General features: G+C 36.7%; 1 protein-coding gene across 1 annotated transcript in view; it reads right to left on the bottom strand.

Annotated features, from left to right (window-relative positions):
• Positions 1 to 503: 503 nt before the first annotated feature.
• The window catches only part of TINAG (tubulointerstitial nephritis antigen), an 80,022-nt gene continuing 67,298 nt past the window's right edge, over positions 504 to 13,227 (bottom strand). Inside the window, exons 10-11 of the mRNA XM_008147466.3 lie at positions 6,476 to 6,521; positions 504 to 638 (exon numbers count right to left, since the gene is read on the bottom strand). Of these exons, the coding sequence (XP_008145688.1) occupies positions 504 to 638; positions 6,476 to 6,521 (181 nt within the window). The remainder of the gene's footprint in view (positions 639 to 6,475; positions 6,522 to 13,227) is intronic.

Raw genomic sequence — 13,227 nt, 5'->3', positions numbered from 1 at the left:
AGCTTATTGAGAGAAACAATTAATAATCTATTTCCATTGCTTTTGACTAAACATAAACAAACTCTGAATTTAGGAGGCATTATTTGGTTGAAAAAAAAATTGGAGAGATGATAAATTGGTATTTCCATTGCTTTTGTTGTCTAAAGTCCTCATTGGTCAAAGAGAGAAACCATTTTGTTTACAAATAAATGCAATGAACTTTTCGGACAAGTGCTATCACAGCGTGAACTATCAAAGTCAAAAAGAACACGGTCATGAGAGAAAAGTAAAGACAAGCAGGGAACTTGAAAGGCATGTGGCCACTCTGCATTCCCTCTGTTTTCATATGCTTGGTAATGTAAAGAATGCAGAAGCAGAGAGCCTGGAATAAAATAAGAAAAACAGGCAGATTACAATAACAAGGTGAAGAGATGAAGAGTGCACTGTCACAGAGAATCTCGCACCACTTAATTTCAATTTAAGGGGTTGCTGCAATGCATGGCCTATGGAAATTTAATGATACGTTATGGTTCATCTGAACTTGTCAGCTGGCCCCATGCTGCGATAATCAACTTTTCAATGTCAGACTCATTTACTCCTCGAAGAATCCTGAAATAGCCGTTCTCTCCCCATGACTTTCCCCAGGAATTGGCAGCAATCTGCACAAAAACAACAACAACAACAAAAATGAAAAAGCTGAGTATCACACTTTGATATTTTTAAGTCCTGCCTGTAAAAACAAAGGGAACTCATATATAGCTTTACATACCTTTAGACTTATTGTACATTGTAATTATTAAAAACCTAAATATTTTGTAAGTAATAATAGAATGGTTATACCATTCATCAGTTAGATGAATATGCATGCACATTTATGTTGGCAACAGCCAGAATTGGTGGCCTCAGAGGACATACAAGCTACAGTTATCTACTGTGTGCCTAGCCCAGTGCTAGGCATGTGAGCAAAGATAAATTAGGCATTATGCTGTGTTTAGGGAGCTTATTTTCTAATGAAATGCAATCAACGGAAGGCAAGTGCTAAGGTAGAAACATGAAGATGTGCTCTAGAAGTCAGCAGAGGGGCATCTCACTGATCTGGATGGTTCAGGGAAGTTGTCATGCGGAACATGTCACATGAGATGCATGTTAGAGCTTGAGCACAAATTAACCAGATAAAAAGAGAAGGAGGGAGATTCAGGTAAAAGGAAAAAGGAAGAGCCTAAGCACCAAAGCATGAAGCAGCATGAAACTGAAATTAAGCAATGAAATTGTTATAAAATTAGATCATAAAACACAAGCAGGTGGTAGGTTATGAGGCTGGCATGTGAGGTAAAGAATTCCATACTGAGAAAATAATAGTGAAGATAATGTCAAGTTTTTTTAGTTGCTTCCAGCATGAGAGCAAGCTGGATTAAAATTTTCCTTGCAATATTTTGTAGGAAATGAGATGGATGGGTTTAAGAAGGTAGACACAAGAGGAAGGGAAACTAGCTAGTAAACTTGTCATAATTAAGTTGGAAGGCTTAGCAGGGGCAGGGGAAATAGGAAGAGAAAGAGAGATGTTCAGAAAGTGAAACCATTAGGAATTAGAAATTTTCTTTCATTTTTTATTTTTATTTTTAAAATATGAGGAGGTTTAGCAAGGGAATTGGGATAGGTCCAGAATGACTCTTGGGTTCAGAGCTTGAGGGAGTAAGTGCATAGGAAAGCAACACACATCAATGCAGAGTGAATAAAGAACAACAGGAAGGCCCAAAGGGCACACAGAAGGGAGTCAGCTGACCACAACTAAATACAACAGGAAAGCTCAGTCAGATAATAGCTGCAATTGTTCATGGGATGGTAAGTGAAACATTCACAACAAGAGTCTCTACACTTGCCTCCCACTCACCCTACACTGAGCCTAAGATGGAAAATGCTCTTGGATGTGATCTACAGTGATCTTCTCAAGGCATATATTGTTGCAGTGAGCTTTTTACTGTGTACTACCACGTAAGAGAGGGCAGATTTACTCAGCATCAAAATCGTCGGCTTTAAGAAAAGAACTGCTTTTCATCATTTAAGATTGGACTCTTTTGCCTGGACTCTTTTGTATGAATTTTAGGATTGTTTTATCAATTTCTGTGGAAAATATCTAAGTATCCACAGAGCCTAGGTATCTGTTTATACTATTGTAATAGGACTTTTTAGTATCTCTTTTTTAGTTAGTTTGTTCTTAATGTGTAGAAATGCAACTGATTTTTGTGTTTATTTTGTATACTGCAACTTTATTGAACTTATTTATTAGTTCTAATAGATTTCAATGAAGTCTTTAGGGTTTTCTATATATAAGATCATAATATTTGAAAACAGAGACAGCTTCACTTCTTCCTTTCCAATTTGGATGCTTTTAATTTCTTTTCCTTGCCTGATTGCTCTGTTAGGACTTCCAGCACTATATTGACAAGAATAGTAGACATCCTTGTTTTGTTCCTGATCTTAGCATGAAAGCTTGCAACCTTTCATCATTGAATCCAATGTTTACTCTGGGTTTATCACATATGGCATTTATTATGTTAAGGTATGTTTTTTTCTATACCCAATTTTCTGAGTATCTACACTAATAAAAGAGAAAAATGCTAATTGACCGTACCTTCGCTACACCCACAGCCAATCAGAGCAGGTATGCAAATTAACCCAACAAAGATGGTGGTTAATTTGCATATGCTGAGGGAGGGAGGAGTGAGGACTGAGGACAGCATAGAAGGAAGAGGGATGGAAAGCAGAAAGCAAGGTGGCTGGAGGAGGGAAAGCACAGGCGGGGCGGGCGGCGGCGGTGGCAGTGGCGGGCGGTGGAAAAGTGCAGGGTGGCAGCGGAAGGGAAAGATCGGGGCAGCGGTGGCGGGAGGGAAAGCACGGGGGGGGGGCGGTGGCTGCAGGAGGGAAAGCGTGGGGAGGGGGGCAGAGAAAGCGGGAGGGAAGGGAAAGCACCAGGCGGTAGTGGGAGGAAAACTGCAGAGCAGTGGTGGTGGTGGGAGGGAAAGCGCAGGGGGGGCGGTGGCAGCAGGAGGAAAAGCGTGGGGTGGGGGGTGGGGGAGAGAGGTGGCAGGGAAAGCGCAGGGGGGCAGGAGAGGTGGCTGTGGCGGGAGGGAAGCACGCCGGAAGCCCTGTTTTTGCAGGAATCTTCCTGCAACAGGCCTCTAGTTTTTATCATAAAGGATGTTTGTCGAATTTTTCCAAATGCTTTATTGTACCAAATGAAATGATCATAAACATTTTATCTTTTGTTTTACTAGTATGGTGTATTACATTCATTGATTTGCATTTGAACTATCTTTGTATTTCACAGATAAATCTAACTTGATAATGATATATGATCCTTTCAATGTACTGTTGAAGTCAATTTGCTAGTATTGTGCTGATAATTTTTACATCTATGTTTATCAGGGATGATGGTCTATAGTTTCCTTTTTTTGTAGTATTCTTATCTGGCCTTGTATCAGGTTAATACTGGCCTCATAAAAGAAATTTTGGAATGTGTCCTGCTCTTCAATTTTTGGGGGAAGAATCTGAGCAGAATTGGCATTAATTATTCATTTAATATTTGTGGTAGAATTTACCAGTGAAACCATTTCAACTTGAGCTTTTCTTTATTAGGAAGCTTTTGAATGCTGACTCAACCTTCTAATTCACTGTTCTGATAAGATTTTCTATTTCTTCATGATTCAGTCTTGGTATATTGTATGTTTTTAGGAACTTATCTATTTATCTAGGTTATCCAATTTGTTGGGGAAATGTTAGTCAAAAGGTACAAACTTCTAGTTATAAGATGAATAAATTGTGAGGATTTAATATACAGCATGATTATAGTTAAAAGTAATGAATTGAAAACTTGAAAGATGGTAAGAGAATTTATCTTAAATCATCTCACCATACACACAAAAAATGATAACTATATGAGGTAATGGATATGTTAATAAACCTTATTTTGGTAAACATTTTCCAATACTTAATGTATATAAAATCCTCACTTTATGCACATTAAACTTACTTCAAACTTAGTCTCCTGACATACAAATTATACATATGACATAAAGATGGGTGATGTTTACTTTCACTTCTCCCAGAAATACTTTATCTTCACATACCCTGAGAATTAGATCTGTAGCCATTTGTCTGGTTGAGTGATCTGATCCCAAAGGATAATAACATTTCTCTTATCTCCCCAAGAGGGCCAACATGTTAGAGACCAGACACAGTCCTAAATTACGAGCCAGGGTGCCAAGCATACTGGAACATTATCTCCCTTGGTGTTTACCTGTCAAAAAGGATGAAACCCATCTTTTGAAGACATTATCTGGTATTTATCTGGCCCTTGAAAAGACATTTTTATATTCCTAAGGGCAAGGGTAAGAACAAGGAACTTTTTTCAGCTCATCTTAATGGAATAAAAGGATGTGTGTGTGTGTGTGTGTGTGTGTGTGTGTGTGTGTGTGTGTTTTCTCTCCTTCTAGGAAAGGAGAAGGTTGCCTGTCTCGCTCCTCTATATAAATTGAGAAAATCCACTGTTTTCTGTCGTTCATTTATGGAGTGTAAACTACTACCTCCATAGGAAAATTCCATTGGCTCTTAGGCTCTATCACAGCACCTGCAAGACTCAAGGGTGGGGAATCAGTGGTGTGACATCTGGCTGTTGATTTTGTTGTACCAATAGGAACTCTTTTCTTCTGAACCGAGTGCCTTAATACCAGTGGGACAACATCTCAGGCTCTTCACAGTTCTTAACAAAACAGTTCAACAGTACTTAAATATTTTATAGTTTAATTAAAGCAATATTAAGTTTTATACAAAAGTAAATAATTTCAGTGACTTGATTGAATGCATAGATTAATGTTATTCATTCACTCATTAAACAAATATTGTTTATGTTCCTACTATGTACCAGTAACTTTGCTTTGTTTTTTGGATACATTGGTAAATAAGGCAGATATGATTCTGGCCCAAAATAAATATATATACAGTTTAGTAGCAAAAAAGTCAAAGCATTTTTAATAAAACTAAATATGATAAATTTTCAGTCTGTTTCTTGTATTCTTAGAACTTATGTTAAACAATTTATCCCAAAGAATCATATTAAAAGGAAATCCTGCCCCTATCCCCATGAAATAAACTTTTCTTTAAAAATTTTTGATAAGTAGTAAGTTCAGAATTGATAATAACAACAACAAAAGTAGTTTAAAAGGACAATGTGCATGTTTTGAATATATGAGTGTGAGTGAGTGTGTATGCATTGTGTGTGTGTGTGTGTGTGTGTGTGTGTGTGTGTACTACCGTGGGGCTCTAGGATGGAAATGATGAGGTTGAAGATAAGAGGATCCCAGTTTTCCTTTGCACTTAACATTCATATTCATATTTACTCAACACATATTTACTCAACACGTATTTACTCAACAAATAGCTATATGCTAAGAACTGTTGTGAGGTAAATTAATTAAAAAAATTGTTTTTGTCTTTAAATACTATATTATTATGCAATTGAATAACTATTCAAATTCACTTAATAAAAATGTCATTCAGAAACTTAATTGTAGGTATTCAAATAACATATCATCTTTCACATATTAATTTTAACTCTTTAACATTAATATTATTGGCTACTTCAAACTTTATTTTAATGAGAAAAATAATATCTAAGAAAGCTGAGTTTATGTACAAAGATGCATCATTCTACTTTAAGGTCCCATGTATCAAGACAGATACAGATACACACTTGAGTGGTTGATTTTTGTGAGTAATTTGTGGAGAAACCTAAATAACATGTCACTCTGGTAAGTACAAGTCCTAATATATAGTGTTTTATAAGTTATAATAAGCCCTCTACTGTGTGCATTCAAATTCAAATAAATATTATCACCTTTTATACTATTTCTAAAAAACAAAAAGTGTATAAGGACTTTAGACAATTCAGCATAGTTTATTGGAATCAACTGAATATTTTAGGTAATATATTTTAATACTTTTAAACTGTTTCTTATATGTAACTTTCTATTATTTTTCAGACTAGACATTTTCTCTTTTTCCATAAAGAAACCTGTGTATGTTATAATTGGCAAAAACAAAATCAAAACACTTTACCCCTATATATAAATAATTGATGCAAATGTTACAAAAGCATAATCCATAGCAAAAATTCTGTAAGAATACAAAGTTGATTGACATATATGAGAGAAGTCTAACCATTACTTAAGTTTAATATAGATGATAATAGGGAAAAAAAATTTCTAATTCTCATTTTGAAAAAAAAAAAGATTTTTACAATTTGAAATAATAGTCATTTAGGAAAACTATCACTATAACATTAATTATTGCAATGAGTTTTGCATTGGAGAAAATACCAGTATTACAAACAATAGTTTGGTGACTTAAGATGTGATAAAATAATACAAAGCAGGGGATAGAGACACAGATGATTCTAAAATGTTCACTTCACAGTAGAAATTCAAGTAGAGTTACATACCCAAAATTTTTCTTTCCGCCCCTGGGCTCCTCTCAGTGTGCCCCATCTACAAATAATAATAATAATAATAATAATAATGGTAATAATAATAATAATAAAAATATTGTTCTACAGAAATATGCTTGTATAGTTTTCGTTTTTACTATATCATTATTTACATACTCAGAATATGTTCATCTATATCCAAAGGTTTGAAATGAAACTCACTGACTAAAGGAGATAAGTTTTAGGACAACTGGGTTATGGAGGTTTATTTTTTGTTTCTATTTTATTTATTAATTTTTATTAAAGTACAGTTGGCATAAAATAGTATGTTAATTTCAGATTTAAAACAGAAATTTGGTAGATAAATGGATAAAGAATATGTGGTGCATATATACAATAAATATTATTCAGCTGTAGAAAAAGCTCACCATTTGTGACAACATGGATAAATCTAAACAGTATTATGCTAGTGAAATAAGCCATACAGAGAAAGACAAATGCTCTATAATTTCACAGAGGTTTTAATGTATTTAAAGATTCCTCCTTTCTTTATATCTAGCCCTCTGAAACTCTACATAACAGCATAAATTATAAATCTCCAAGACTCATGATAAAAACAATGTAAATATGGATCATCATTATAAATAAAAGAATTTATGTAAAAGTATTCATATGTATATAGTATTTTATACATCTAATTTGGAGTTTCTCTATACATGTGTATATCTACACTAATAAAAGAGAAAGATACAAATTGACCATACCTCCACGATGCCCACCAGCCAAACAGGAGTGAGTATGCAAATTAACCCACCAAAGATTCTGGTTAATTTGCATACACAGGCGCCCAGTGGCCTGGGTCCTGGGAACATCCTCAGGACCCAGGCCGCTCAGAGCCTATAGGCCCGTGTGTAGGCCCTGAGCAGCCGGGGTCCCAGAATGCCCTGGCCACTCCTGGCCTACGGGCCTTGGTGCAGAGTGTCCGGGGGCAGGGTGACAGAGGCTTGAGCTGGGCCAGAGCGGAGCTGGGGGGGCCCTGCCAAGCCATCGCACAGGCTTGATTGGAGCTGGGGGGCCCTGCCCAAGCCACGGCAGAGGCTTAAGCAGAGCTGGGGGGCCCTGCCCAAGCCACAGCGGAGGCTTGAGCAGGCCCGGAGATGGGGGGTGTGCCAGTCTTGGCTTGCCAGTAGTCCTGCCTCTGCACGTGAGCTGCAGAGGAAACACCTTTTCTGACCGCTCATTGGCTATGCTCCCTGTATGCCACTGGTAATATTCTTAGTAACTTGGGTAATAAGAATCCAAAAAGGTGATCTAGGGTTTTTCCACCACACACCTGGAGGAAAAAACGAAGGTCCACTGCTGGAGGGCTAAGAAATGTCATATCCTGCCCTAGCCAGTTTGGCTCAGTGGATAATGCTTTGGCCTGCTGAGTGCAGGGTCCGGGTTTGATTCTGATCAAGATCATGTACCTAGGTTGCAGACTCCTCCTCAGCCAGGGCCCAGGTCAGGGCTCATGCAGAAGGCAACCAATCAAAGTGTCCCTCTCTCATTGATGTTTCTCTCTGTCTTTCCCTCTCTCTTCCACACTCTCTAAAAATCAATGGAAACATATCCTCAGGTGAGGATAAAAAATAAAAAAGAAAGAAAGAAATGTCATATACCATGAAAGACACATCTTGAAAATGCCTAAACGAAGTTGTCATTTTTTCATGGTAAGGGACTAGAGTCCGTGTTGTTGAAAACACCTTGGTGGCTGCAGTGGCTGGCAGTGGCTGCAGCAGCGGGGTAATGGGGCTGGTGCCTTCCCCTGATCAACCTGGTCGCTTCCCGCAGAGGGAGGCCAGACTGTGGCTTAGGCCCGCTCCCATCCCCTGAGGGCTCCCAGTCTGTGAGAGGGGGCAGGCTGGGCTGAGGGACTCCCTCCCCCAGTACATGAATTTTGTGCACGGGGCCCCTAGTATGGAAATAAAATTCTATATTCCCAGTACTGGCCCATTTTCAGTGTAACAGTTCATAAAGAACTCAAACCTACAATATCTCTTTTTTTTTTTTCTCTTGACTAAAACCAGTGAGGCAAATGTTACTAATATGTTCTATTTACTAATAAAATAACAAGACCTGTCCAAGATCTTAGAGTGAGAAATGTTGAACCAGGACCTCAAATCCCATGCTCTTTTTAATAAGCTGCTTTTCTTTTAGATTCCCCAACTGCAATGTGTCCTGAACAGCATCAGTTTCATGTTGAGAAAGCATATTGACTACGACTTTCATGGGACTTAATGGGTTGTGAGAACACAGTTCTGCCCACATATCACCCCATCAATCCATCCCTAATAACTCAGATCTCAACATCAGAGCTCCTTCAAGCTAAATCATTGCATGCCATAACATAGCAAACATTCCTGGAAGACACACACATTTGTTGTTCAAATATTTTTACCATGTCAGTTTGCAGAAAGTTATTTTTTTGTAGGGTACAGAATAGAATAATGGGGCCATGGCACTTTAAAGATGACAGGCTTATGGTAGAGATCTTGAGGCATTTAGGAAAATATATTAATGCATTTGGTTCCTTTGACATGAGAATGAAAGGATAAAGGTGATTTGGGATAGGAAAACACTAAAGAACAATTTTTTCTTTCTCTTGTTCCTGACAGAGGCTAAGAGTGCAATTACACTGATTGTCATCTCTCTTTTAGTTCTCCGCTGCACAAAAGGGGACACTTGAAGGTTTCAAATATCTGGGCAGTGTAATGGGTAAGTTTAAACTAGTTCAATTTCCAAAATCATTTTTGTAGTTTTGCAATTGCATTTACATCCTTTTCATTTTTCTAAAATGCCATCATCATTGATAAAAATTACCAGTCCTATATGTGCCTCCAAATCTTTAAAGGACATTATGTACTTTAAGGAGTAGATCATATCTGAAACTTCAAGTCACTCATTTCTACTCTCTTATTTATCATGGCTATCAAAACAATTTCAGGAGTTTACCACTCAATCAAACTTGCTTTTAGATGTGTTGGCTACTAGTTACCTAACATAAAATACATTCATATTTTCTCTAAACATCACTATTTATGCTCTTCTTTCCTCCACTATATCTCTTCCTTATAAGACTAGCATTTATTTAGACAGACCAAAACCTTAACCTTACTCTTCTCAGATTGCTTCTTTAAACTTGCTACTCTAAAGCAAGTTGTACAATAGGTTCACGAGCTTGAGAGATCTTAAGAGTGCCTTTTTTGCTTCAAGTGACTGTACTTCATGTGAAGTTTATACTGTTCTTTTTAATATTTTTCTACCTCATTAAATTGTTTTAATTATTTGTTAAGATCTTTTAATGCTTATTTTCTCTTAAAATTTGGTGACATCCAGATAAATGCCAATATTTTTAAAACATCTGGGCAAGTCTTAGCTTATGTAAATATTTCCCAAGGATGCCTGAGAACTGGTGATTCCCTTCATTGGTTTACTCTCACTTCAAGCACATGATCATTTAATCTCTTCCTTCTGTATTCATTTTATATGCTCACTTTTAGATAGTTCTGGAAACACTTTTTTTGCATAATATGAAAGGTCTTAGTGGAGAAACCATAAATTCTGTAGAATACAGCATGAAAACTCATTAAAACATAAGGTAAGATTTTATATTGCTAAGGTTATTAATATTTTTTAAAATTTTATTGAATTTATTGGGATGACATTGGTTAATGAAGTTATATAGGTTTCAGGTGTACAATTCTATAATATATAATCTGTATATTATATTGTGTGTTCATCATCCCAATTCAAGTCTCCTTCCATCACCATTTATCCCCCCTTAACCCTCTTTTTCCTCCCCTACCCATCTTTCCTTCTGATAATCACCAAACAGGTTATGAATATTTTTGTCCATGTTCCATTTTAAAAGAAAGTTGTTCTTTTCAGATCACCATGATAAACAATACTAGATTTCTTAAAACCCTATTTTAAACTATGTCTAAATAGTAAAATTATTGGAACCAAATACTACTTTGCATAAGATTTTAAGTGATAATTTTTTCCTCCCTTGGTATTGATTTTCCCAATAAGGTCAATATATCCAGTGATTATCATATTTGACATGGTAAAAAGAGAAAGTTAAGGTAAACCTTTCTTAAAATAGTATTTATACTCTCATTAATATCTCTTTTTAAAGGAGAGCACAGAATCTCTTGTGTGCTTCATTTATTTCTGGTTTTATTCAGCAAACTACTGTTTAGTATAAAGAAGATATATCCTTTGTCTTCAAGAGACTGACAACCTAATGGGAGTGATTTTGGGAAATGAAAAACAAAGTATAAAATAATTTGAATTCTTTAATTGCTACTTTTATAAAAGCGTGTTTTAAATATTTCTGTGGGTTATAGATGAAGAAACTAACTGTCTGTGGAAGGCAAAGATAACTTCCTTCACAGAACTGAGTTGAAATTCTCCAGTATGGAATGGGAGTATGGAATGTTAGGCACAATAAATGGGAGTATGGAATGTTAGGCACAATAAATTAGTGTAAAGTCAAAAGAGAGCCATGAAAAGCTTAATTCTGCCTTATCTAAGAGCAGCCCTTGGTCCAGTGTGACTGGAAGACAGCGATGGGAGACAGGAAATCAAGTGGGGAAAGCAGATTTGGCTGTCAAGAGTGTACAAGGCCAGCAAGCTTGGCATTTACAAAGCTGGTGAGAGACATTTGAATACAGGATGTGACATAATCCACAGTTTTTCCTTCAGAGAGACAACTTTGGTGTTCCTGTGATGGATAGATTCCAGGGGCAGGAGGCTGAAGACATGAGATGAATGCTAGAGTTAAAGCAAGAAATAATGAAATCCTGAGTAAGAATGTAAGACACACAGAGCAAATATTGCTTATTCTTTTAACAGCTGTATCTCCAACGCCTAGAATTGAGCCTATCGCATAGTCAACCCTAATTAGATATTTGCTGAGCAAGGGCATTGAAGTACACTCACAGTGGGCATGAACAGGAGGGCACAGGTTTGAGATCTACTTTGGAGGTAAAGGTAATGGAATTTCTGGGCCAATTTATACCTACAGAAAGGGAGAAGAAAGAGTCAAGGTTAACTCCGGGATTTCAAGGTTGAATGAGTAGGCATATCAAATGTGGCATTACTTGAGGTGCACTTCACACTGCACAGAGATGTGTTCCTGACGATCAAGTTGATTTATCATCACCAAAGGCTGTAATAACAGAGGGGCTTCATCTTCCTTGAGTTGTCTCTACTGATAGTGGTTCTGCATATTGACCTTGAAATTCATGGCTTTCCAGGGTTTCTGACAGTTAACACACTGTAGGAACCAAGGAGAGCTGATTCTTAAAAGAAATTGTGGAAGAGCCTATCTGCACAGCGAGGAAGTCTTCTGAGAATAATTATTTCCTAACTAATGTGTCAAGATCCCAGGGGCTTAGGAATCAAGTTCCTTAAAGCAGGTCTCACATCCAGCTAAGAATCTGGAGCTATAAGAACAATATCATTTTTAGTTTATACTGATGGTAGGTGTATTGCACTGTAGCAGAATCGACTGGACTAAAATGCTGCAATGCTTCTGATGATTTTACTGCTTCTAAGGTCCCCGCATGTGCCCCATAGACTTGGCAATAGGAATTCTAACTCCTGTTTTCTGGGCAGACCAATGCTCTTTTAGTGAATATAGATCCAGACAGATAAAAACGAAGTTTCTAAAAAATGTATGTAGTACAGCCTCCTGGAACAGGAAATTTCGAAGGAAAACAAAGTACAAATGCATAAGAAAGTCTGATACAGAACTCCAAACTTTCTTATGAAGGAAATGAAAGTCAGATAGGATACACGCATAAAGAAATCACCAGATAAGCCTCCAGTCAATAACAATGATATGACTACTCTGGGTATAGGATTTTGTGTTCAAAGGTGATGGCAGATAGATTTTCAGCTCTCTTTATACAAAATAATTTGAAAAATAACTGCAGTCACAGTGAGGCAAAGATATGCAGGTTGTTGTTGCTTTATGAATGTTCTATCAGGGACACTTAGTAACTTCATTAAAAAAATAGATACTCACACCTAGTGAGTGTGGTGATATTGAATATAATTAAGAGCTATCAGAATGTGTGAATTAATAGATCAAAGGTGAATGAAAATAGACTGCCTAGGAAAGCACCATAAAATGAGAGCATTCCCCCCTTCCATTTCATTTTTAAAAAAAAGATTTTTTTAATTGATTTTTAGAGAGAGAGGAAGGGAGAGGAAGAAAGAAAGAGAAACATGTGCACAGATTGATACCCAACCAACTGAGCCACACTGGCCAGGGCTAAGATCAGGTACTTTTATTGATATGTTCTGCATAGGAACTACAAATTTTATCAAAGGTTGGAGAAGCAGAGGGAGATTTCCAAAAGATAATTTTTGTGTGACAATGTCAGAGGTAATTGTGTACTCCTAATATTAATTAATCATCCAATCAATGATATTAATTGAGTTGCTGACATATCACTAATCCTACTGTATCATAAAATTCAGGAAGCATATATATTATAAGTATAATATCCCATGTAACTTGACCAATAAATAAAGTATGGAGGAAATTGATAACAAGGTTGTGCCCAGTTTATGCTCCAGTCAAAATGATATGCTGTTGAACTGCATTTACTATATTGACAGAATATACATTCCACAACCATGAGAAATGTACAGGGGAAAGAGTGAAAGGCCAAAACCAGTCATTATCATCAATGACAATTAATGGGGTAATA

Source organism: Eptesicus fuscus, chromosome 10 (assembly GCF_027574615.1).
Source record: "Eptesicus fuscus isolate TK198812 chromosome 10, DD_ASM_mEF_20220401, whole genome shotgun sequence".
Taxonomy (NCBI): Eukaryota; Metazoa; Chordata; class Mammalia; order Chiroptera; family Vespertilionidae; genus Eptesicus; species Eptesicus fuscus.
Note: the sequence above shows the minus strand (reverse complement) of the source record. Positions and strands in the feature narration are given on the sequence as shown.